This window comes from Neopelma chrysocephalum, unplaced genomic scaffold, assembly GCF_003984885.1.
Source record: "Neopelma chrysocephalum unplaced genomic scaffold, ASM398488v2 Primary Assembly neopelma1_44, whole genome shotgun sequence".
Taxonomy (NCBI): Eukaryota; Metazoa; Chordata; class Aves; order Passeriformes; family Pipridae; genus Neopelma; species Neopelma chrysocephalum.
In genome coordinates, this window is record NW_020897703.1 from 8,768,489 (window position 1) to 8,793,316 (window position 24,828).

The 24,828-nt window shown below is 36.2% G+C and overlaps 1 protein-coding gene across 1 annotated transcript in view; it reads right to left on the reverse strand.

Annotated features, from left to right (window-relative positions):
* The window catches only part of PARD3B (par-3 family cell polarity regulator beta), a 371,997-nt gene that overhangs the window by 164,091 nt on the left and 183,078 nt on the right, over positions 1-24,828 (reverse strand). Inside the window, exons 14-16 of the mRNA XM_027677893.1 lie at positions 19,287-19,386; positions 17,145-17,260; positions 5,529-5,573 (exon numbers count right to left, since the gene is read on the reverse strand). Of these exons, the coding sequence (XP_027533694.1) occupies positions 5,529-5,573; positions 17,145-17,260; positions 19,287-19,386 (261 nt within the window). The remainder of the gene's footprint in view (positions 1-5,528; positions 5,574-17,144; positions 17,261-19,286; positions 19,387-24,828) is intronic.

The window sequence follows — 24,828 nt, forward strand, 5'->3', positions numbered from 1 at the left end:
CCAAGACACAAAAGTTAGGCTACACTGGTATTGTTAAGGTATCCTGCAGACTGTGAAGTAGACAAGTCCTCTTCACACTTGAAAGAACAACTGATGCAGCCCAGTATTATGTTCTTACTCTCAAAGAGAAATAAAATGAACTAAAGTCAACCTCTCTCCTCTCTCCTCTCACAAATGCAAAGATAAGTGTCAGATTCTATAGGCTTTATGTTTTCAGTTAGTGGCAAGGTCCTTGTTTGGACAGGCACTTCACTTGCATACACCAGGCAGCTCAGTCATTTACACGAGTCTTTTCTACCGTGGAGCTAGTTATTCTATAAATCCTTTTGAACTCAGTACTAAACCCAATGGTCCCCTTTGAAAAGCTCAGCTTTAATGACATCTACAGCAGCAAGAAGGTTTGTTTAACAAAATTACAAGATCTGGTATGAGGAGAACAGCACTTCCTTGTGCACCTCTTCGACATAACTGTGTTACCTGCAAATCAGAATCAAAACAGAAGTCAAACTTGCTACAGTGGCACCAGTCTCAAGCCTAGCAGCATGCACTAAACTTTCTGTAGTCTTTCCTAACCCCACTATTAACCCCCACTGGAATCCTTGATTAAAAGGAAGCCTTTTGTGCTACATAAGCATTGGATTTTGCTGGTGTTCCAACAGCTCAATCTTTGCATGATTCCTCCAGCTAAAAAAAATAAATTAAATACGTTCTCCAGTTTTCTCTGCCCTTCCAAGTCCAAATTGAAGTTGCAACAGTAAGCTTAGCCTAGTTATTATTCACACTTTTACCAGAATAAACTTTAACACACTGAATTCTGCCTGCACCAGACTCTATTTTGTCCCTGAGAAAAACTAAACTGGAGTCCTTAAAATCACAGGTTATGTTTATATTTGCAAATTTAGCAGTGTCTGGGCACACCTACGTTTATTAGAATGTAATCATCTACACTACAGAAGTCATAACAGCCCTTCTGCTCACACAAACACTTCCTAGAAATGCTTCAGGAGTTAGGATACGCCAGGCATGGCTTCTTGAGGCCATCTGAAGCCATCTTACAATAGAGGCTCAGAGCACAGATGGGGATCACCCTGTGTCACTCAACTTTAAAGCCAAATGGGACATTCAGCTTACACTTTTGTAGATGCAACCTGAGCATCTCATAGACTTATTTTATCTACCAATGCAACCACGGCTTTTGCAACAGGATGAAGAGCCTATTCTGAAGGTTAGGAAGCTTAATTGTTTGCACTTTCCATATCCTACTCCAGTGGGTCATATAAAATTTACCAATAAACCTAACTTTTCAGCCACTCCTGTGTCCTAAACCATAATTTTAATCCTCATCCTTAGCCCTAACAAAACCTCAGTAAAATGTATTTAATGCAGAATACATCCTGGCATTGAAGGATGCAGAGAATAATAATAATAATGGCCAGTCTTCGCGAATTAAGATTTGGGGAAAGGTCTTTTACCTTTCCAGCCTGCGCAATGGATTTTTTAGGTGAGACACAGCCTGCGCTGAACTGAGCCCACCCTTTAATCCTAAGGTTCATCTGCTGGGGCCAAGCAAGCTTGGACAATGGCAGTGAGGTCCTCAGACGTAGGTTTGTTTAGAGTGACCTTCTCATAGATGGATGGCCTCACAGGGCTAACGGGCTCCATCTGCCCAGGGGGACTGGGATTTGAACCTGGGTCGCAGCGGTGAGAGTCCCGCATGCTAACCACTAGGCCACCAGGGGTCCCCAGGATGCAGAGAAACACTAAGACCTTTAACCTGCCTTATTCCAAACTATCTCCACTTCTAATCTGAATGGTCATTTAATCCCAACCCAGTTACCTACACATGAAGCAGCACAGACTGGAGGTCTACCAGACAGGACTCAGGTCTCATCAAACCTGACCTTGCAGGATTGAGCTGTACACCCACCTCTTCAAGCTTTCTTTCCCAGAACACTAGTCCTACCTACAGGCTGAATGGCAACCTGGTACCTGCACAGTCATCAAAATTAACAGTAAGGGGCAGAACCTGACCAGAGGCATCCTTTAAACTATCCCAATGGGCGTTTTCCTACTTAAGTCCTAACCCTATCTCTTGACATATGTTGTGGTTTAACCATATAGTATTAACTCAAATCTAGCTTGGTAGCACAGCTACTCTGTATCACTCAGCCTTGCTGGTACTAATCCATAGCCCAGTCATATGTTCCTCACATAGCAGCCAACAAGAAAATAAGATCTTACTCATCTTGTCTCAAAACATAACCCCAGCCAAAAGCATGGTCTAGTGACATTAAAATAAAAATAGGAAAGCTTTTTTGACCATTTTGCTAATTAATATGTCAGAGCTCATAAAGAAAGACTCATCAGCTTTTCTCCAGCACTGCATCATGTGAAAGAGCTGTGTCAGCAGAGACTTCAGCAGACAGTCAATACATACGAAAAAGTGTTCCAAGCATTAAATCAGAACACAAAAAAGAATTTCAGAAAAAAAATTAAAATAGCTGCAAAGAATTCAGTACTCAATTTCAATATTTGATATAAATCAGGTTGTATTTGATATGCAAGTCTTGCCCTTCCTTATGAAGAGTATCCTCCTAGCTGTCCTAAAATTGCTTTTCTAAAAAGCTAAGTGTTCATGAAAAACTAAGCTAAAATTTGCTCATTTTTCATCTTTGTGAATTGTCAGGGATCTTCTCTGCTTTACAACTGAGACACCACTTGTCTGCTTCTCATTCTCATCATTGGAATTGTCATACCATTGCTAAGCACACAGGAAGGTTACAGAGGACTAAATTCCTCCTTAGAGGATTTAGAGCAGATGCCTTACACACACACACTCTGAACTCTGTTTTTCTGCAGAAAGGGACGAGTAGGCTCCATCAATACAGCATTCCAGTGCTTTTGATGATGGCATTGCGGAAAACATTCGCAACAGTAAGAACACCTGTAATCACTGCAGGAATCTTCCATCCAGCAGGATGACGGACAGGTCAGGTATAAGAACCAGAATTCACAGATGCATTTCTGTGAGGGTGATATACAGGAACAAAGCTGCAGCCATCTTCCCATAGAACATGCTTACATGCTCAGGATGTGTCCAGACATACTTCTAAAAATCAAATCTACTTTCTAAGGGAAAAAATAAGGTACTACTGTTTGCGGGTGCAATATACAAAGAGACAGATGTAGAGCTACAGATCCTTCTAATGTCTGAGATTTATGCAGAATTGTGATATTGCTTTTTAAAATGAATGCACACCTCTAACTCCTGCTGCTGTTCAGTAACATGTAATATGTGAGGGATACAGTAGCTGTACAAAAAGCTGAGACTAAATGCTTGAAGAGCCACTGCCCCAGAAGGAAAAGAAGGGATATTTCCCTAGAGAGAGTTACTCAACTGCATGCTACAAAGAACAAGTCATGTTGAAGGAGAGAAGGGATAATTGCATTGATTGTTAGTAGGTGATAATTAATTCTGTAGAGAAACACGTTTAATTTCCTGAAGTCTAGAATAGGATGGAAACTCTTCATTTTGTAATGAGAAAATAACCGTGTTTTGCTCCCAGCACAAGGAGCCGCAATGTCTCCCTTAGCACATTTCTAAGGTGCCTATAGGAAGGCAGCACAACGCACAGTGTTAAAACAAGAGTTCTGTGATGTGACTGAATGCCAGGAAAATGCACATATGACATATAACTCCAAAAAGCATAGAGTAAAAAGGGACCAGAGCAAAAGAACACCACATTCCCGAACAAACGTATAAAATAAATATCTGAATGGAAAAATGTGAAAGCCAAAACTGCAGCTTGATTTCTCTTTATGAAGGGTTAGGAAATTGAACACAGAAAGGAGAGAAACATTTTTCAGTGGTATTTGAACAGTATTTAAAGTGGATAGGACCAAGTAAAATAATTTACACTCCAACCTTCTCAGAGAAGTTAGCTAGCTCCTTTTATTCTGAGAGGGAAAAAAAAGAAAAACTTGTGGGATCTTTGTAGCTGTTCCTTTGGTGATCTGTTGAGCACTGATTTTAGTCTATGAAAAAAGATCTTAGGTACATGTGAGAGGTCTATGAAGACTAAGTAAAGCAAACAAGCCAAAGTTCAATAAACACGGGTCCACATTTTCATATAAAATTTCTGGGTGTCTTCAAATAGAAAACTTCAAAGTCATAGTTTTCGAGAATCTGCAGAAGTGTGCAGAAGAAAGATCAAACACTACTAAAAATGATATTATAAAGCTTAATGTATCTTTAACAATTGATTGCCAAAGAGTTACAATCTTACTAGGTTCCCCTCCAATACTCTTTCATAGCAGTGAATTCCATTGATCTTTGGTAAACTGCATGATGCTGCAATGTTTGCAGCAATTTTTCTGAGCCAGGAAAAACCCAAGGGCAACACCCTTAGCTTCTTCAAGTTGACAAGATCATTTCTTTGAAGCTCTCACATTCCCAAAACAGAAAGCTAAAAGAATTTTTTTCTTCCCAGGGGTGATAACGTTACAAGACACATGAACTATTCCCTGATTCAGAAAGAGAATCCAAGAAGTTCACAGACTTAGGAAAGATGCCAAAAAAATTTAAAAAGAATTTGTCTACTAAGTTCAGGAAAAGGTCTTCAGATAAGGAAAATCCACACCAGAGAACTAAAGGACACCCAGTTGCACAGAGAAGGAATACCATATCAATCGAAAATCTCATAGTCGACCTTCCTTTACATGAATTCTGCTTTTTAGATCTATCAAAGGAGTGGAAAAAGCCAACATACAATCATGCTACAAAAGGGCAGTCTGAAACTTCAGGGTTATCTAACATCAGAAGAGAATGCTGAATAACTAAGGTTTTCAAGGAAGTTCAAGGTTTCTCATGTCATCTTATGAAAAATCATAATCTTACGTCACGTTGCCTTGAAAGTTTTTTAATACAACAACTGAAAGTTGTGCAAGAGCACGGTGTGGTCGGCAGAACTTATATAGTAAGTAGGTACAGTAATGACAGCAGTATGGACTAATTTTTTTTATTACTATGGCCTGAAAGTTTAAGAAGAAACAAATTATTTCTATTGCACAAACACAATGAAAGGAAAAGCTCCAACACTCTTTTTTTTTTACTCTATAGAATTTTTTAGTGTTGTCTTCAATATTCCTGCTAATGGAAGTATAACTCAGCACAAGAGGAAAAAGCAAAGAAATACTTGTATTTTTCAAAATGTGTACTGTTTAAGTCTCTACACTCCACAAGACATGTTGCACTTGCCCTTATTCGAAAGGGTATATTCTCCAGTTTACAACACCCACACTGAAAAATAAAGTTACAACTCTTCCTGCAAATGACTTGGCTACATACACTGCCGGGCTAAGAGCAACCCATAATTCATCATTGTTCAACTTGGAGTCAGTGTATACAAAGTAATGCCTTAATTTGCAACTCTCTTAGTCACCACAGTTTTTCTGTAAGCTGATTTCATTTACTGCCCATACTACTTTCAAGTTGCTGACTTTTTCTCCAGAATAGGAGGACAGCTTACCCGATTTGTGTCCGGCCAACAAACCAACTTTGCTTTCATCTGCCACTGGAGAAATAAAAGAAAAGACACAAAGATCAGAAACTTATTTAAATTCACAAGCCTTTGAAACACTGTCAAATTATTTCAGACACAGCATCCTTAATCTTTAAATTACAATAATCTGGAAGAAAGTGTCTTTCTTTACCTAATCCACCTGGGGTGCTTCAAAGTCCAAATATCTGAATCAAAACCCTCTGAAACCAATAAAAGGACTACCAGCAGTCCTTGTAGGTTACAGACCAGGACCTCAGCACTTACACACTCAAAACTGAGTTGTCAGAAGAGCAATTGCATTTGTAAATAACTCATCTTGCCAGACAAATCACAGGGCATAGAAGAGTTGTAACATTTTCAGATCAAAGACCTCAATTGTAAAAAGAAACCAGATGTGGAAGCCTTCCCATCTGCAAGACATCTCACTGACTCGCAGGACCCTCTGCAGACAATAAGGTCTCCCAAAACCTGATCTTTTCAAAGGCTTATGCATTTTCTATGTTTTATTTTTATCTGCAAATAGTAACTTTGTAGTATTTCACAACATTTAATAAAGATGTTTACAGTTGCAACAGTTTGCAGACAGAGTAGTGGAAGAGCAAATTCTGAATGTAACAGAAGTAGTAACATTTGCTCAGTAACCTTACTTCAGTTTATTATCATATATCTCAAAAAACTAATTAAAATACTCTCCTGGAGGGCTGAGGGGAAGAACCAATCACCATTTCTTAAAATGAATTCTATGCAAAGAAAGGGTGTTAATGTAATGTTAGGGATGATAAAACAAGCACAGGAAATGAATGTTAGGGTTGAAAGCTTATCCTTCAACTCTGCCTGCCCAAGCACTCCCTTATAACTCATCACCTTAAAATGTAATCTCTTTATATGATAAAATAAACTGTAAAGTCATACCAAAAATACCACAAATGCAAACTTAAGCTTTGCATAGTGGTCACTATAAAAGTTTACACAGAGGGTTATCTGCAATGAAACAAGAACCTGCTATTTTCTGCCTAGGAAAGAGCAGTGTAGTAGTTAATGACATTTAGGAGCTACAGTAAACATTTTCTTATATTGTTTCCCCACTTCACTTTTAGGGAAGCTCTTACCCTCAAAAATCAGCATCAGATTCAGGACTGGGATTCATAACTGAAATAATGAATCCACAACCGACCACTGTAACTCTTTTCCACTTTTGTAATCCAATTGTCACCTGATTATCAGTAAATTGACATAGTGTAGTTTTTTTGTAGGACATAGATGCTAACAAAATGAGACTAATACTGTTTGCAGCATTATGTAAAGATGCTGCTAAACAAAATAGCAGCGGGGCTCGTCAAAATTAGAAGTGCAACCAAAACTCAAGGCAGTTCTGCACTCCTTGGCCTTTAACCTTTCATCTAGCCCATGGAAATGATAACTATGTAGCTCCTTGCTATGGCAGCTTGATCCTATAATGCAAAATGACTGGACAAAGGTTTGCTATAAGGATAGTTCAAACTCCTTTCCCTCTTCCCTCCCCCCAAATTTACCTCTAAGAAAAACAACTGTGGAAAACTTTAGTCCCAAAGGTTAGTGTTTTGACAAGTTATGATTGTGTGAAAACAAGGGATTATAATGGAAACTGATTTGCAACCTTAATTATAGCAGCCACTAATGGCAACCAGTATAATATATGATAATTACTTGGAGCAGGTTATGTTACAGTACATAGGAACTTAAAAAAAAAATACCAAGGTTCACAGCGTTTTTTTAAAACTATGCTGAGGCTTGGCTTGCCTGAAACTAAGTTTTACATTATTAAAAGGGATAAATCCATTTAACTTAATCATACTTTACACACCAGCTTCACACACAAAAATTAGATTTTAATACTGGAGGGAAAAAAGGAAGAACAAAATGATTAGAAAATGAAAAATAACCTTACCAAAATACAAGGTTAGTATTATGAGTTTAAGCACACACATGCACAAAAACTGGAAAATGCAAATATTAAAGTTTTATATCAAAGTTTGAACAAAATATGTGTGCTCCTCCACAGGGTAGTTTTCATTTCATGGGATATTATGCTGAGGCAGTGCCTTCTAGGTTTGCCATCTTTCACTAAACTGAACAGGAGTGGCACAGACAAGTCAATTCCTTCCCTTGGTTCCTTTGAGAACAAGGAGAAGACAATAGAAAAACAGAAAAAGGCTACCAGGAGGTAAATACCATGCATGTCAAAGTTGAAAACTTTGTAACTAAAGTTTTCATTTAGGAAGTACATAGGACATCCTGTTCCAGAATATAGCATTTGAAAACACTTCTCTGCACGCTGTTAGAAGTTTCTGCAATCATTCAGTTATGACAAATGTAGTCTTTCTCTAGATATCTTTCTTGGCCTTTGAACAAAGCAAGAATTAAGTGGAAATTTCTAAGATTCTACTAACGTTGGTCTTTGTAGAAAATCACCTGGAAGATTTTACACAAGGAAAAAATACCATCTCCTCTTAAAACTCTAGGAAAAAAAATTCTAATTATTTTTATATTGCAACATCAAAAAGTAATTACATTGCAAATAACTATGAAAAATTTCAGCTCGAGAGGATCACACTTGGGAATGTGCAAACTGTAACTATTTTTATGAAGACACTAGAATTACTATATATTCTTGAGCTAGAATTATTAAATGCATAACATTAAAAAAAGGAAACCACCTAATTTGGGGACTGTAAAGAAAAAACTCAAACAAAAATCTTGGAAGGACTCATGCAAGGGAGTAAATACATTCACAAATAAGACGACACTTCTCCTTAACTTGTGAATAAAACAAATACTTCACATTTTGAAATGTCCCTAGAACTCCAGGGGATATTAGTCCATGAAGTTATTAATGTTTGCCCATAGAAAACACACTAGTTCTTTTAAAGTAACATCTATAATTTAGGAACCACATTTTCACCACAGGAGCCAGTTACATATTCATTGTCAGAAGTCAAAGTAATTGCTGAAATAATAGATGACGGAAGTTCTACAGCTATTTAATAAAAGCATGGATGTTTGGGGGACTATCAAGACCACAGATTATGAAAGACGGAATATTACTAAACAAAACAAATCTGTCCAACTGACAGCAAACAACTGATACGGTTTTTTTTAAACTATGCCAACAACCACTACAGATGATAAAAACCCCAACTCTCTATGCCAAGAATAATCAGATTTTATTAGTATTTCCTATGGTCATATTCTGGAGTGCTATTTTGCTTGAAGAAAATAAAGAGTATTGTTTAGCAGCAGTAAAAGCACCCAACATGCATCCATGTTCTTCCATGTAATCTTTTGATTGCCATTTCTGTGCCCTGCTCAAGATAACCAAGGTAGCCATTTTATTGGAATTGTGTGACTTTCAATGGTTTCATAACAACACGCCATCAGTACTTTTCAAAGTTTGCGTCAACATACAGCCCAGGCATATTTACAGGTCAACAATCTAGTCCCCAGCTATGGTTCAGAGAAGCACAAATCAATGCTGCTGCCAGCTGTGATAACCGATTTCCCTTCTTTTGCCCAGTTCAACTGAACCATTATAGTATTTTTCCCCAAAACAAGAAGTTACTACTATTCACAAGATATAGGGTACTACTATTCAACTTAGTGATTTTTTTCTGAAGGATCAGTTTTGCACATTGACTAAGAGCTACTAAAAAAATCTTCTAAATATGTGAAAGTCGCTTGCGTTCCTGCTGGACAAACTGACACGTACCTTTGAAGACCAGCTGCAGTTCTGCACTCAGAAAAGAAGCAAACAAGGATTAAAATACAATTAATGAGAAATAATAATACGAGACACCAAAACACCAAAGAATTTCCTAGAAAACCAATTTCCTGATACCTTTATTAGTTAATAGGAAACCAAATATAAGGTTTCTTAGTGTACAATAATCAATTCACAAGGGCTGTATTCTCAAACTATATACACAAATGATGCTTCTGTACTTTTTAGAATCCATCAGTTTCTATGGTATAAACACAGGAAAATAAAGCAAAGTCTCAAATTGGTCACTGTTTTTTCTGATGAAGTGTATCCTTACCCAGCCCTTTCATCATAATGAAGGCAGTGCATCATCAATTAGTTTTAGTCAGTGATAGTGCCAATGACATAATTCTCCTGCCATATTTATTTTCTTGGTGAAGCGTTTCCCCATCTAGGAGTGGCATAAATCACTTGGAGAAATTGTGTCAATTGTAGGCTCACAACCATCACTTAGAAAATGCTGCTTCCTGCTCCAGGTTTGCCCTGAAGTACCACATACAAAGACCACAGGCTTTTATACTAAAATCCAGAATAGCAATAAAATGTGTGTATCACGAAGGGTAAACTTGCACTGTCTTAAAATACTTTTTTTCCCTAATTCCCCCTCCCCACCTCTCCAGTGAAACTTCACATAAAGGCATGTGTTCTGAGGTCACCTAGATATCCACCATCTACTTATTCGTGAAGGATTAGGAGTCCTTGATAGATTTCTGTTTACTTCAGCGTTGAAAAGCACCATGACTAGCAAAAAGCTTGCTCAAGGGGCAAGGATAAATTATACTTAGTGGTAAGAAAGGTAAACCTTTTCCGAAATGGCATCTAACACAACATTTGGGATGCCCTGTTCAGCACATTTAAAGGCAAGAATAAATCACATCCAAACCAAGATTCTGGATTCTTTTTCTCTCCTGTACAAGGTTTTCTCTAATTAGATTTTTCAGAACAATTTTGTTAGAACTGATTTAATACTTCAATTCAATTGTGTTCAGAGAAAATCCCCAAGGGAAACATCTTGTGTGTCAGGACATGAGAATAAAAATGCTTAAGCTTGCATTCATTATTACTACTTCTTGTTGTTGAAGAACCAGCAGCACAGTTGATGCTGTCCACTGGACACATTTAGCTTTAAATAGAAGTTTTTCTCCTGGCAGAAAATAACATTGTTTTACAATTTCCCAGGTAGCATGATATAAATTTCTTCACTTTCTTGTAGTGGCACAACTACTCATTCTTGAAGGTTACACTGCTAATTGAGGCCATCACGGCTTCTTTTACACTTTTGTTGTCTTCTCTAATCCTCTCACCTCTGTTCCAGAGAAACTGCACAAGGCTAAAACTCCCCCGCTACACATCTTTCGCATGTCATTAACACTTCTTCCAAACTCCTAGGGTTAAACTACAAGTTCCTAATGTAATCTGTCATTCACTGGTTGAAAACATTGATAGGGAACAGATTTAAGACAAAGTTTAGAGAACAGATTTGTAAGAGTGTTCTTAAAAGTTACTTTATTATCATCATCTTTCTTTCTTATAGTAGCTATACATTAACGTAATTGCTATTTTATCCCACTAACACTTTAATAATCTAAGTGCATTCACAGATCAACCTAAATTTACACTAAAACAGCGCAAGAAAATACCACCTCAACCACGTGTTACCATTTTCTCATCTATGTCACCATCACAGCTCATACAATGCTCTCAGCCTGCTCCATAATAAGTTTCCTTGAGACTTAGACAATTTCTACAAAGCCAGTCCAGAAAGTTGATATTCTCTTCTGCCCGCTTCTGTCTTTATGCCACAGCTCATTGTCCCCTCAACTGCATCAATGTAGATTTGGTGTAAAACTGAGTGTAAAACTAACAAAATTAGCTGTGTTAAAAGTCTCTCTTTTCGTACAGAATAAACCTAATTTCAGTCTCATTTCAATTCAGTTCACAGGGTCCCTATCACTTAAGAAATGATTTTGTTTCATTCCCTACTTATAGATCTTACAAACAGAAATTTGAAAGTCGTCTGAACTAAGAAAACTACATCGTATTCATTTCTAAAAATTGATTCTGCAGAGCGGTCTCAGAAAATACACATCTAATCTGACAGTACTAGAAAGTTACTTATGACATAAGCTAGAATAATGTTAAAATTGCTCTTGGCTCTGGATCCTAAAGACAATCACAGCCATAAGCAATCCTAAACACATGACATTTTTGGTTTTGGAAAGTATTTCTTTTCAAGAGATGATTTGTTAAAATAGTCTTATAAGCCAGTAACATTGAAAAGACTGTTAGAATTCTGATCCATCTTCTCCATTTCCTCATTAATGTTCTAATGAACCTAACTAGCTCCTAAATGCAGTTCTGAAATTGGTTTCAAGTCAAAGCAACCAAATAAATGTATTCCATACATACAACATGGCTAACAAAATGACAATTTTAAAATACCAAACCACCTTTTGGCTCCACTAATACTATAACTCTCACTAGGGACCTCCCAAAATGTATTCTTTTAATTTTATCTGAATCAAAACATTGCTTACAAGAGTAATCTCCATTAGCTCTGTCTGGTCCTCATTTGGCTATGTTTTCAGATATTTATTTCAGGATACAAAATTACACTCAGAATAACAATAATCTGGTTCAGAGAAAACCATGAAGCAGCTAATAGCATCTTGATTGCATTTTCCGCATCCTTCTGGATGTGAAATACTGGTTTCCCTTTGTTTTGAGGTGTTTTAAAAGAATGAACTGTAATTGAATGCAGCCCTTCACTAACAAAGAAATTAACATTTAGTTAAATACTGGCTTCCTTGCAGAATATCCCATACCTTATATCTTGCATATTTACTTGCTAATTATTCCTAAATACATAAGTTGGCCTATATTTTAATAAATACGCCCCAAGGTTAAGGGACTCCAAGTATGTCTAATGATGTTTTAGCAAACAATATTTCACTCACATTTAAAATCAAGTGAAGGACATATACATTTCTTCAGGCTATAGAGCTTAATCAGCTAAGATTTATGGGTTTTTGCTTTAGATGGGGAAAGGAAGAGGGAATTAAGTAGCACCTTGGGATAGTGGTCATGGGTTATTATACCAACATCCTCAAATATCTACACAGTACTTTGCCTGAATTGATACGCAACAAAATTGCTATATATTCATATGATTTAATTTCATGTTGCTTCAGGTTAAAACAAGCCACACTTTCATGTGTTTGCAGACAATTCCCCTGGCTGTAGTTTTTACAGTACATTTATGCATAGCTTAAATCACTCCTGTGCATAAAGATTTATGGAAAATAGGGGTGTTGGAAATAGATAATAAGACACCTCCTTTCCTTTCGTTTTCTTAGAGCGCACAGATTTACACCTTTCGATACAACATGAAAAAAATTTTCACATTAACATTGCAAAAATTACATTTTTAAGATAGTTAAAGAACAAACACTACTGAAAATAGATTCTGGTTAAATATTATATAGAAGTTCTTCTCTAGACAACTGTGGTAATATAAGAAAAAATGTGGGCATATAGGAGGTTGTTAAAAGAAAATGAAAATCATCCTTCCAATGACTTGTATAGAAGCCATTGATTTCTTCATTTTCAATCTGCCCTTAAGTTTCAAAAAAAGTGTTCCACTTCAGTGGAAAGGGACAACACAACATTTATTTCTATGATTTTCTATTTTGTTTTGCATAGTTTTAACACTATGCTATAAGCACAAGTCCAAACGTGGCATGCAGTCCAACTCTGGTCAGTACAAGCATTCACTCCAAGTCAGCCTTTGTTTGGCCCTGCCCAAATTCTAGAAGTCACAGTCATAAGAAAGGTCTGTGCTTTGTTAACATATGGATGGCTGCGTTTGAAGAACAAAAAAATTTATGCAACTGAGTAGATGTGTCAAGTGCAAGGATTAGTAGAAGGGAGGCTGTGCAATTTTTTTATCACCACCAGGTTCAAAATAAAAGTAGACAAGGCAAAGAAAAATATGCCATAAGACACAGGATATGAACTCCATCAGTGATCCAGAAAGTGCTGTCATTATCTCAACACAGCAGCAGGGAAGAACATTAGGACTTATAGCTGATATGAAACTAATCTGTACTCTATTGCTGTGAATGAAGCTGTAAATTTTGAGAAGCATTTGAACACCATGGAAGTGATGGATGCTAAAACAGGGAACCAGTCACCCTGCCTCCATATACTTTGCACAAGGACATCTGTACACATGAGGCAAGTTCTGCTCATATGTCCAAAACAAAAACATTATCATTACCACTAGACTTGCCTTTTGTATTTTTTATTTTCTACAACAGTAACTCAATAACTCACACGTGACACTGACTTTTTATTTTTTTTAAATTTTTTTAAAATAGGTCTAAGCAAAAACTAAATTGTCTGCAAATAAAGTGAGTTCTTGAAATACATCAAGGATTGTGCTATTCATTAATTTAACAGTTAAGACTTGTGTCAGTTCATACAACTCATGGCACACACACGGCAGCACAGAGCCCTGCCTAAACAAGCAGGTGGCAGTGGCTCACGCCCTCTGCTCCTGTCCAGCTGCCCAATCACCAGTGCAGAAATGCACCAAGTGTCAATAAACTAAACTACGTCTGCCCTACTGGCAAGTAACCTATAGCTTTTGCTGCACGTGCCAAGTTCCTTTCATTGCAGGATTTGCTCTGGAGAGTGACAATGACAAATTGATGCAATGTGTTAGCAATACTGAACAATTTTTGGTCCCCCATTCTTATTACCTGATATTATTCACTGAGGGTATTAATTTATAATATTATTATTTTGTAAATAGGTATGACTGGAAAACAGATTAAGCACTCAAAGGTTTCTGAGCCTAAAATATATAAAACTGAAAAGATAAACATCAATGTTAAATGGGTTTCCATTGTGTACCCATGTAATTATAGACTAGTCTTTACTTAACAGATTTGCCTCTTGTGTATACATCAACCCTCATCAAAGCCAGAAAGACCCTTATTATACAGATTCACTACTTCCCTAATTTAATGAATTTATTATTTTCACGTAAGGTTCATAATCTATCATAATATCTGGATTCTCTTGCATTTAAAATTTTCTGTTACTTACCTTTGATGATCCTTTGGATGGCAATGTCATTATGTAATTCATATTTTTATAACCTTATAATTAGCCAATGGATGCATTATACACATTTCAAGGTGAAGTAAAATGTTTCGTAAGTGAATAGCAGTACAGATTTCACATTTATGCCCTGTATTACATCAATTCTGTTGTCTACTGAGTCTGTGATGTTATTCTGGGTCTCTAGATCCAATCTGTGAGTGATTTCCTAGATCTATGGAGACACTTGATTCAGAGACAACTTGGTTTGAAAAGAAATAAACTGCATCTAAGTCACATTTTCTAAGGTCTCAGACCTCTCCTTCTGGACTCCAATTCTGTGTTATTTCAGTTCATCATGTTAGATTTTCTTTTTTTGAAGGGCCTGACAGAACTTGAGAACAAAAGAAAAGCAGTAAGTGGACAGCATTCCATGACTCCTGGAAAAAGAGGTCTAGCACTTTTCAGAGGGGACACCTCCTCTTTGTTACCAAATTTGCTGGAAGATGAAGACAGCAGCACTTTTTTTTTTTCAGCAAACAATGCACTGAAATCAATAACGGATACATGGCTGCAGGTTGGAATGAGAAGTTATTATGGGTCATGACAGCAGTTAAGTAAGGAAACAAAAGACAAGTTCCCTTTCCCAAAAATCCATTTTTGGAATGTGAATTACATGAATGTTTTATTTGGAAGCACACTTTCATACACTAAACTATTGGGATTTCATTTGTATTAGAAGCACTTTATATCGAAGTTACTTCCCTTGAGACTTTCATGTTTCTTTTTCCATTTCCCATTCCAGCCAGTAGCTTCTGCTTCAAATCTTTCAAAAGCTGGAAAGTCAAACATGGTACTTCACTGCTTGCTAGAGAATGGCTGTAAAAGGTCCTAGCTTTCATCTTCCTCAGTTTTATTGCTTTTAAGCTATGTGCAAGGAATTTTACTTCATCTACTGTGATTTATAAAACAATATGGTGCAGTTCTTTCAGAGTCTCTCCAGTTCTCTACATGACTGTCTCAAGTAACAAATCTATCTTCACATTTGTGCCTCCAATCAGACTGATTATCACCCCTTTCATTTTTTACTTTCATAACAGAAGGTGCATTTTCAACAGCCACCTTCTAACAGGCAACAATTTTTGAAAGATCTAAAAGACATATTTGTATCAATTTTTTATTTTATTTTTGCACCCAATTTTATTTTATTTGTTAGTCACCATGATTTAGTGACTCATACACATTCTCAAGGCATTGCTTCTGGGTGTCAAGAGCAGACTGCTTTATAGAATTTGAAGTATAGGTCACCTGGCAGTTCTGAATATGCTCTCAAGTGCACTCTCTTTGCCTAATTTTACACTGGTGCTCGTGAGCATTCTTTCTAGTGACTTCTATGGGAGCTGGAAGTAAACTTTTCTAGAAGACGACTCAGTAAGGCTGAACATTAATTATTCTAGTAGACTACATACAGTCTCTGTTTAGACTCAAGTCTGTAAATGCAATCATGTTTTGAGAACCATTTCCATTCTTAAAAATACCTAATCCATTACTCTTAGTTAAAACAGTGGAACAGAACTGCAAAAGGGCTGGGCTGGTCATGCAGTAGCATTAAAATTCTACCTTAAAAACTCTGTTAAATTAATTCATATCCATTCTTATCCCACATTAATAACTGTCTGGTCCTCACATGCTATTAGAGGAGTAAACACATTTAATGTTATATTAAAATATTCCATTAAGATGACAATAAAAATCGAGAATAAAAAACATAAGACTGATCCAGAGCATTTCACAGAAAAACGAATCAACAAAGTAACAAAAAGCTACCTTGAAACTATATATGAAATTAATAATTTTCTATTAATGGTGTACAAAATCTGGTCCAACAAAGTGCATAAATCTATAATTAAAGATATCCTAATGGTAGGTCTCAAGGTTTCCCCCTCAAATCTTGAATTTGGAAAAAAAACCAGATAAAGTGTGGCAAAGGAGAATTAAAAGGAAAAAGAAAACCCTACTTGGTTTACTTTGAAACTTAAGAAGTTTGTGAATTTTTTCTTGAACCTTCATTAAAATATAGTTTGGTTTCCAGCTGCAATAACTCTTCAATCTTCCACCTGCAAATGCTTTCCTGGTATTGAAAGAACCTTTTACTTTCTGCTTCACCCACCCTGCAAGCTTTTCTGCACAGCTCTGATGGGTAAAGAACCACAACCTTATACTCTTCAAGCATTTATAAAGATCTACGGCAAGGCTTTGATTGCCTGTGTTTGTCACTGTCGATGAAGAAATAAACAACTTATCTGAGGAACCCTTTGTCCAGTTTTGCAATAATTTCTATTCTATAAAAGAAATTACTTTTGGTATTGCTGGTTTTGCTATATATTTTAGACACACAAAAGTTGCACAGCAATTCTTTCTGCTCATTTTTCTATCATTCTGTCTTTTCCTCAGCTAAGATTTCAATACAGTGAGCCTCCACCAAAAAAACCCAAACTTTCTTCAGCTTCAAGAAAAAAGGTACTTGCAAATAGATGCTACAGGAGGCTGACCATTGTCCCCATCACTGTAGCTCCTCTGCAGAACTTACTCCCTGATGTTAGTGTTAAAGAAACAAAAGCAAGAAAGAGAGATGGGCTAAGGCTAAAAAGCTGACCTGTGTGTCACCCCCCCCTTCTTACCCAGATCCATGCTTTTTGAGGCTTTCAGATTAATTGATTCAGACTGCTTGGCTGGTGTCAAAGATCTGAAGTTGATGTGCTGATCTGTTAAATGCGCTGCTGAATTTATGATAGGGCTGTAGGAATTAAAAAAAAAATATGCAAAATATTAAGGCACCCGTTCAAACCACAAGTGAATTAATTAAAGAATGCACAAATATACATGTGTTTCTTTCTCTAGTTGCTTACAGTATGCATTTTTAAAATCAGATATTGATCCTCAACTTCCTTTTCTGAGACTTAACAACTTCAGTCACTTGTTTTTCATCATGGATGGAAATATAAATGTAAATGATTAGTAATGATTTTTTTTTCCATTTTGCTACTTCTATCTAACCACTGCATTTCCAAATAACATGCTACAGAATGTTGGAAAAATACTGACAATGTACCTGGATCAATTCTACTTCATCTGTTAATATAAAATTATTTTATAGTTTTGCACCACTTATGTAGAGGCTGGAGGTCTTATGGAGGGTGTCAAGACCTTTTGAAGAATTCCCAAGTATCAGGGGTTTGGTTAGTTTGGGTTTTATTTTGTTTTGGTCTTTGTTTAGTTCTTCTACTTCAAGGTAAATTTCTAAACATTTCAAAATTCTGCCTGAGTGAAACTCCAAGTAACTTTCAGGTGTGAGGAATTGAAACACTTCAGTGTAATCCATTTGAAATCTTCCATGTCTCTTTTTGATTAGAAACAGAAATTACCATGTTTTAAAATACTCTTAAGCAAAAAAGCAGTTTGAAAATTAAAAAACATTTATTTCCAAATTGTTCAATCAAAAGGTTCATTTTACAGCATCAAAATACTTTCCCAAGTGTTTTGTTGAAATGCAGTTTCAGTGAAATCAGCATGACTTGATACTGCAATTCAATTTCAAGAGAACTTAAGTTCTAAATGGAAAAACAATACAACACTGAAAAAGTCAGAGTGGCAGAAAGGGCCCATAAATTCATCATCCTTTTAATACATTTAAGAGAATATTTTTCTCCTAGCTTGTTGAAAAAATTAGAAACAGATTCTAGCAAACAACTGCAGTTGAGAATTTACTACTGAATTACATTAACTTGTGTAGACTTTTGTTTGTTTACGATGTAATATATACCTGTCTGGGACATCAGAAATCATGAAATTATTCTAGTGAAATTACTCTATGTTAGGAAAAAAAAATAGGAGAGTCTTGTATGAAGAATTCAAGGTACCCATGATAAAATATATCTACTCGTTCATACTACATGCAAACATTTAAGGGTAGTTTTTAATCATATCCGTGCACACAAGGACAGACACATGGCTAAATTTTGAGTTGAAATCCGTATTTTCCTAATATCATTGCAAAAGATGCATGACTATCATAACTGAATACACAGAAGATGAATAAACAGTATTCAACACTGCATTTCAGTATCACAAGTAGGATAGGTTGAAATTATGCTTTGATTTGAATCCTGTGCTATTAGAGACAGGAACAGAATCAGCCATCGTGAACTTCAATGTATTTACACTTTTTTCTGACCTTCCAAACTTCTGTATTTACTAAGGAAATTAAAGCTTTTAGCTGCTATCAAGCACATCAGCCTTTACAAAAGCATCTGAAAAATCTACTTAATGCATTTACAACTGGTAAAGTGTTCATTAATTTTTCCCTTACACATTTCATTGCTCAGACTTACTGAAGATTCATTTTGTAATCTCAAGAATGTCTTTGGCTGACATAAGAAGATTCACTTTCCTACAAACTGTGTTTGGCTAGGGCTTTTAAAGCTTTAAGAGACTTCAAACTGCATTTACACATAGCATCCACCGATACATTTTAAATTAACTTTTTTTTTTTTAATAGGGATTATGCTTTGGGATTCTTTTTGTTTTACTGGGTATCATATATCATGGAGAGCAGGCATACTGCAGCCTATGAACAACTGAAACGAACAACACAATAGATGCTGAAATAACATTCCTAGCTTATATTAAAGGATCTTGCAAGTGATCCAAAAGAGCGGTACAGATTTAAAAAAAAAAAGTTATTTTACAACCAATTAGAACTATTATCACAACTACTAATCAGCAATTAGTGCTGTAACTATTAAGAAGAACTGAAGTCCAACCTATGATCATAATTCTCATTCAGCAGATCCTCACTGGGATGTGGCGGGAGAGGTGGAGGGGTTTCGTTTTCACCATTGCCACGATCAGACACTGAAAACTCTGAAATAAAATTTAAAAAGGGGTTAAATAAGCCACAGAAACAAATATATTACATGAGTTCACTGACTGATGACTGGACTGGAAGGCCTCAAGCAATGCTGAAGTGAATCACAAATTATTCAAATCCCTTAACTAACTAAACTAGAATTAAAATCACACCAAGCAGAAAATGCACCCCTTGGGATTTCCTGAAGAGCTGATTCCCAGATTTGCATATGCATAATTAAAGGTAAATATAGGGAAACTTTGTACTTATAGTGAAGTTGAGTGCAAGGCACAAATTGCTTTACTCCATTTGAGTGGATTTTCACTTCTACATAGCTGCATCCTAACTGATTGTAGGTTCATGCTTTCATTCCCTTTGATGGGGAGCATTTATCTCCTTTCATGTACAGAAGAGAACACATTCTCAGCAAGAAGAAAAATTTCTGTTATTCTATGGCAAGAGAAGAAAGAGGCATTTTTTAATTACGGTCTTCGCTTTCCTACCATTTTGGTAACTCCTCCTTTACCTTTACAAAAAGCATTCAGCTTACTTTGTACAAAGACAAACATGAACTACTCAAACCATTCAGAGGTTTGCTAAGCAACACCACTTACATACCTGCAATATTTTATAAGACTGCCATGCCCACTGTAGGCTAGTTCATTATTGTTGTGTAAATTTACTTCTCGTCTAAAGGTCTGATCTTAGAAAAAGTCCCTACATCTTTCAATGTAGAATCTGTCTTCAGCCCTCCAAATCTTAATAGGAAACATGGACACTTTCCTGGCTTTCAATGGCAGGTAAGCAATCTAACAATACTAATGTACCACACTTTCACGTGAGCTGTTCTGTTGCACGGAATGTTGGTAGCCTTTTTGCACAATTGTGTGTGAAAGCACCAATCTGACTTGAGAGAAAAAGGGTCTAAAAGGAGGGATCATGGCAGAAAGCAATAGATCATATTTATTTGATAAGAGCACTGAGATAGTTTCCCTAAAAGAAAAAAAAAAAAAAACAAACAAAAAACCCCAATCCAAACAAACCTACAGTCTTAGCTCAAGGATCCTATAAAACTTCTATTGGCTGGATAGCCTCCTCAAGATTAGAATGATAAGAAATAGCTCCAACCTTGTAACTCAGGAAAAGTGTGTATGTCATCAGAAGAAAGTGAGGATGAGCAGATGAGAAAAGTTTTAATGGGACCTTAAAAATTATCAGTTGCCAGTCTGACGTAAAAACCAGATATGCTATCTAACATATGCACTGTGATCACATTCTTTCAGGTTTGAATTTAAGAACAGGAAACAGATGAGGAGTAAATGGCAAGTTCTCACAGTAGAAAGAATTTAGAACAAAGGGGATCTCATACTGTTCAATGTAATTGATTTGCAAGATGAATCAGAAGATGAAAATATTTCCTCATATGAAAAAAACGTTCAGAACTATGAAAAAGAAACAGACTACGAAATTCTGCAAAAAGATTGAATGACAGGTGAAATTCCCTGTCAGAGACTGCAAAGTGATACACATTGGAGAAGGGGAAAATCCTGAGACATAATGAAGGTTGTTACCGTAGCAATTATCACTCTGGAACTGTACACTAGATGAGCCATGGATCGTTCTTTGAAGATATGCTTAGTGAAGTCAAAGGGAGACAGTCTTTTACAAGTCCAAAAAAGTCCAAACACTCCAACTAGAACTCAAGAGCTAATGGTGTGCCTAGTTTTGAAATAGGATCTGAGGTTTCCTTCTTTTATCTGAAAACCATGTAATACAACTAAGAAACATATTGAAAAGGTAGCAAGGGTAGTTGGACACATGTTGAAACATTCCTACAAGGACCACGGATTAGGATTCTTCAGTTTGGAGTAAAAAGTAATAAAAGGGGATACAAGAAGAGTCTATGAAATTGAAAAGGCTATGCATAAGGTGAAAAGCAAGCTCTTACTATCTCATACACAGTAACAAGACGACAATCAGTGTAACTATCAAGCAGCACACCCAGGACAAACACGAAGTAGTATTTTTTATAGAACTCATTGCTATAAGAATGCTTTGGGAACAAATTTTTTAAAATATATTACAAAATGTACCAAAAGTTGGAGAGACAGAGTCTCTTATTTAGTAAGTCCCTAGACCACTGACTACTCAAACTAGGAAAGAGATATCTGACGGACAAAAAAGAATTTAAAAACCTAAAAAATCACACACTCTTATGCTGTGCTCAGCCTCTTTGAGCAGACACCTATAGCCACAGCAAGAGGCTGAGTAAATCAGGTTGTTATTTTAACTTAGATTCACGGTACTTGAGATATCATTTCACTAAAGCTGTTTGGTGATGGGTTACCACTGGTATTTTTCTTGCAGTAAACAAATGGTACACACAGAAAAATGTCAAGATTTCCTCAGTGAATTGGAAATGATCACAAGGGACTACAGCTCCCAGGAAAATGGGAGCAGAAGCCAGAGAGTGAGAGAATTTAACCTAAGGGGCAGTCACCGGCTCCATGTTGAAGACCTCAGGAAATGACCTTAACAGATCCAGAAAAATCAGAGGAACTTCTAAGCCACTGAACAAGATGTACTCAATTTTCAGATACTACACAGAGTAAGAGAGTAAAAAAGATAAACTTGAAGAGAGTAAAAAATGGATTCTATCTACAAGACACATGCAGTGTTTACAAACAAAATCTAAATAATTAAATAAAATAATTAAGAATGTAATTTCTTAATTTTCCATTTTGACATTACCACATATGTATGAAAACAGAGATGCTTGTACAACCATGAGGACTCAGTCTATGGTATTGGAAAAAGTTTGATTATTCTACTACTTAACCAGAGAGATGACAGCATTTCCCCTATAAGTGTTTATAATGTAGGGTTATAAGAAATATATTAGAACCTCTAATGAAACACATTCCAGTAATCTTTCAACACCAGAAATGTAAAGCTGCTGGCACTGAAGTATCAACTCTCAAAGAGGTTGTTCTAAAAAACAGTGTGCAACAGCTTGGCAGCAAAAGAAGTGAGGACCTGAAGGCAGCAAGTATTATTCATGCAAAAATAGAACAAACACTGGTATTTCCATATTGAATCAGTATCCCCTCCCCCTTTATTTAAATATCCACAGGCAAGACAAAATTTAATGTTTTGGCTATAAACACTTTTCCCCAGATATTAGTTTTTCTTGCTCATGTATAATAAAAAAGACTCTTAAAACAGACAGCAATATTAGCAGGCCAAGCTTCAGTGTATTTTTGCTGAGCTTTTGTAAGTATTTTACTGGTAGGAGGAGTGAATGGTACTGGAAATAACTTATTAGAAAACATTAATTAGGAAAGTGACATTTTATTAAACATAATACAGCTCCTGTCATTAAATTCTTACATTAGATTCTGTATTATGTTAAAAATCTCTTCTGTCTTTTATTATTCTTTGTAAAAATGTACCAACCGTACTTCTACATTCAAGATCTGGATAGTACACCGTGAGCATGTATAAAGGACTGTTTCTGCCTGTCACAAGAAGCTCACTAGGTCTTTGACTCATGTCTGTAAACAGACATACAACCAGAAGTTCATAACTGAGTTAAAAAGAGGGTTGTGCACAGGTGTAGTGTTTTGCCTTTATAGATGCCTTGAAAGACTGAGGACAAAACTTTATAAGAAACAATGCAAAAAAAATTTTTGAACCAGTGATAGGAGGAAATAACTGACAGGATCACATGGAAAGCAGAATACGCATTATCTCAATAATAATTAATACTGTGAGTTCAAAATAAGAGAAATATGTGAGACCAATGTAAACCCAAAGTGTCTTTCACCAACATAATTTATCAGATCCGCACTGCAGCCGCCTGCTGCTGCAAGTGCCTCTGCAGTTCTCCATTAAGATCACTTCAAGTTTACTCATCAAATGCCAAATATTCAACTGAAATAGTAGTACAATGATACTTCTAGTAAGTGCTAGAAACATCTTTGGTATTTGCTGTCCACTGGGAAGACCTAGTCATGCCAAAGACCTAGCCTGTACCAGCAGCACTCCAAAGCATTCTTTCCACATCTGACACATTCTCTTCCGAGGCCATCACATTTCTTTTGCTATAACGCCTTCTCTCCATAATTCCTGAATTAAAAAGATGCCTATTGAAAATGATTTTATGATTGGGCTGCAAACTCGTCATCTTGATTTTTGGATTGCAATTGTAGAACCCTTATCTGAAAGTACAGCTCTTCCACACACTTTGTTTTGAATTTAAGTGACAAGTTATCTGTTGCCATTCACCTGTATCAATGACTCCAGAGCATTTGCTTATATGTTTTTTAAGGAAGTATTTAAAGGTATTTGCTCCTTTCTGATCCTTTGGCAACAACTAACTCTACAAGGCAGGCTAGATCCAAGGTAGAAGCTCCTTTTCTCCTGTAACTACAGAATCACTGTGAAATCCATAACAAGCGAAATGTAAGGTAGATCTAAACAAAAGGATCTGATTTTGAATATTTATAATGCTTCAGCCTGTATCTAATTCTTTGCCTGGAATCACACTGTCAAAATATTGAAGTCAACACAAATAATTTACCCTTAAATTCTGTGGGAGTTTTTCTTGAATTTTTCAGATAAGGGCTCTTTAGTTTTGACTAAAAACACCCCACACAGTCATCACAGCAGCCTATGAAATTACTTTTTGCAGGCCACCCTGATTCCACAGTTGTCTAGGGAAGTGGGAAAAATCATGCATAATTCAACTACATCAAAGAAAATATTTTTTTCCTACTGGAAGGTATTTAAGTATGTGCTTGGCTTGAAGGATGAGAGCACACTTAAAAGGATAGGGGTCAAGATCATCTCAACTACTTAAACTTTTCAAATAGTTAGTACCTTGCTGAGTCAGGAGCAAATTGGACAGACAGTACAGTATGCAATCAGAAATGAGATAAGATGGGAAAAGAAGTGGCCTTAAAAGCTCTTACTTACATATGCTCGTACATGTATATTTTCTGTGCACAATGTACATGATTACTTAATTTTTTTTAATGAGTTCATTAATATCATTCCAATTTGTAAATTAAGGGAATGTTTCTAACCTCTGAACAAATTTTACCTTAAATCTAAAATAGCAAGTGTACTTTATGAATATCATGTTTTAGTATAAATTAATTTAGCTTATAATAACCTGGGACATAATCTAAAAATTAACTGCAAAAATCATTGCACTCATTAAAGACATATAGAAAATAAACATTTTGACAACATATATTTTGCACTCATCATTTGTTTTTTATCCAGCCTTACGTGTTGGGGCAGCGAGCTAGAAACTGTTACTTAAACTGGAATTTGTGCCAGGAATCTAATTCACAACTTCTGAGTCAGCTCTCCCACCCTCTCTGGATCTTCAAGCCTCAAAGTAACATAGTGTGCACTTACTCTAATTAACTGCTTTTCTAGTGGCTGTG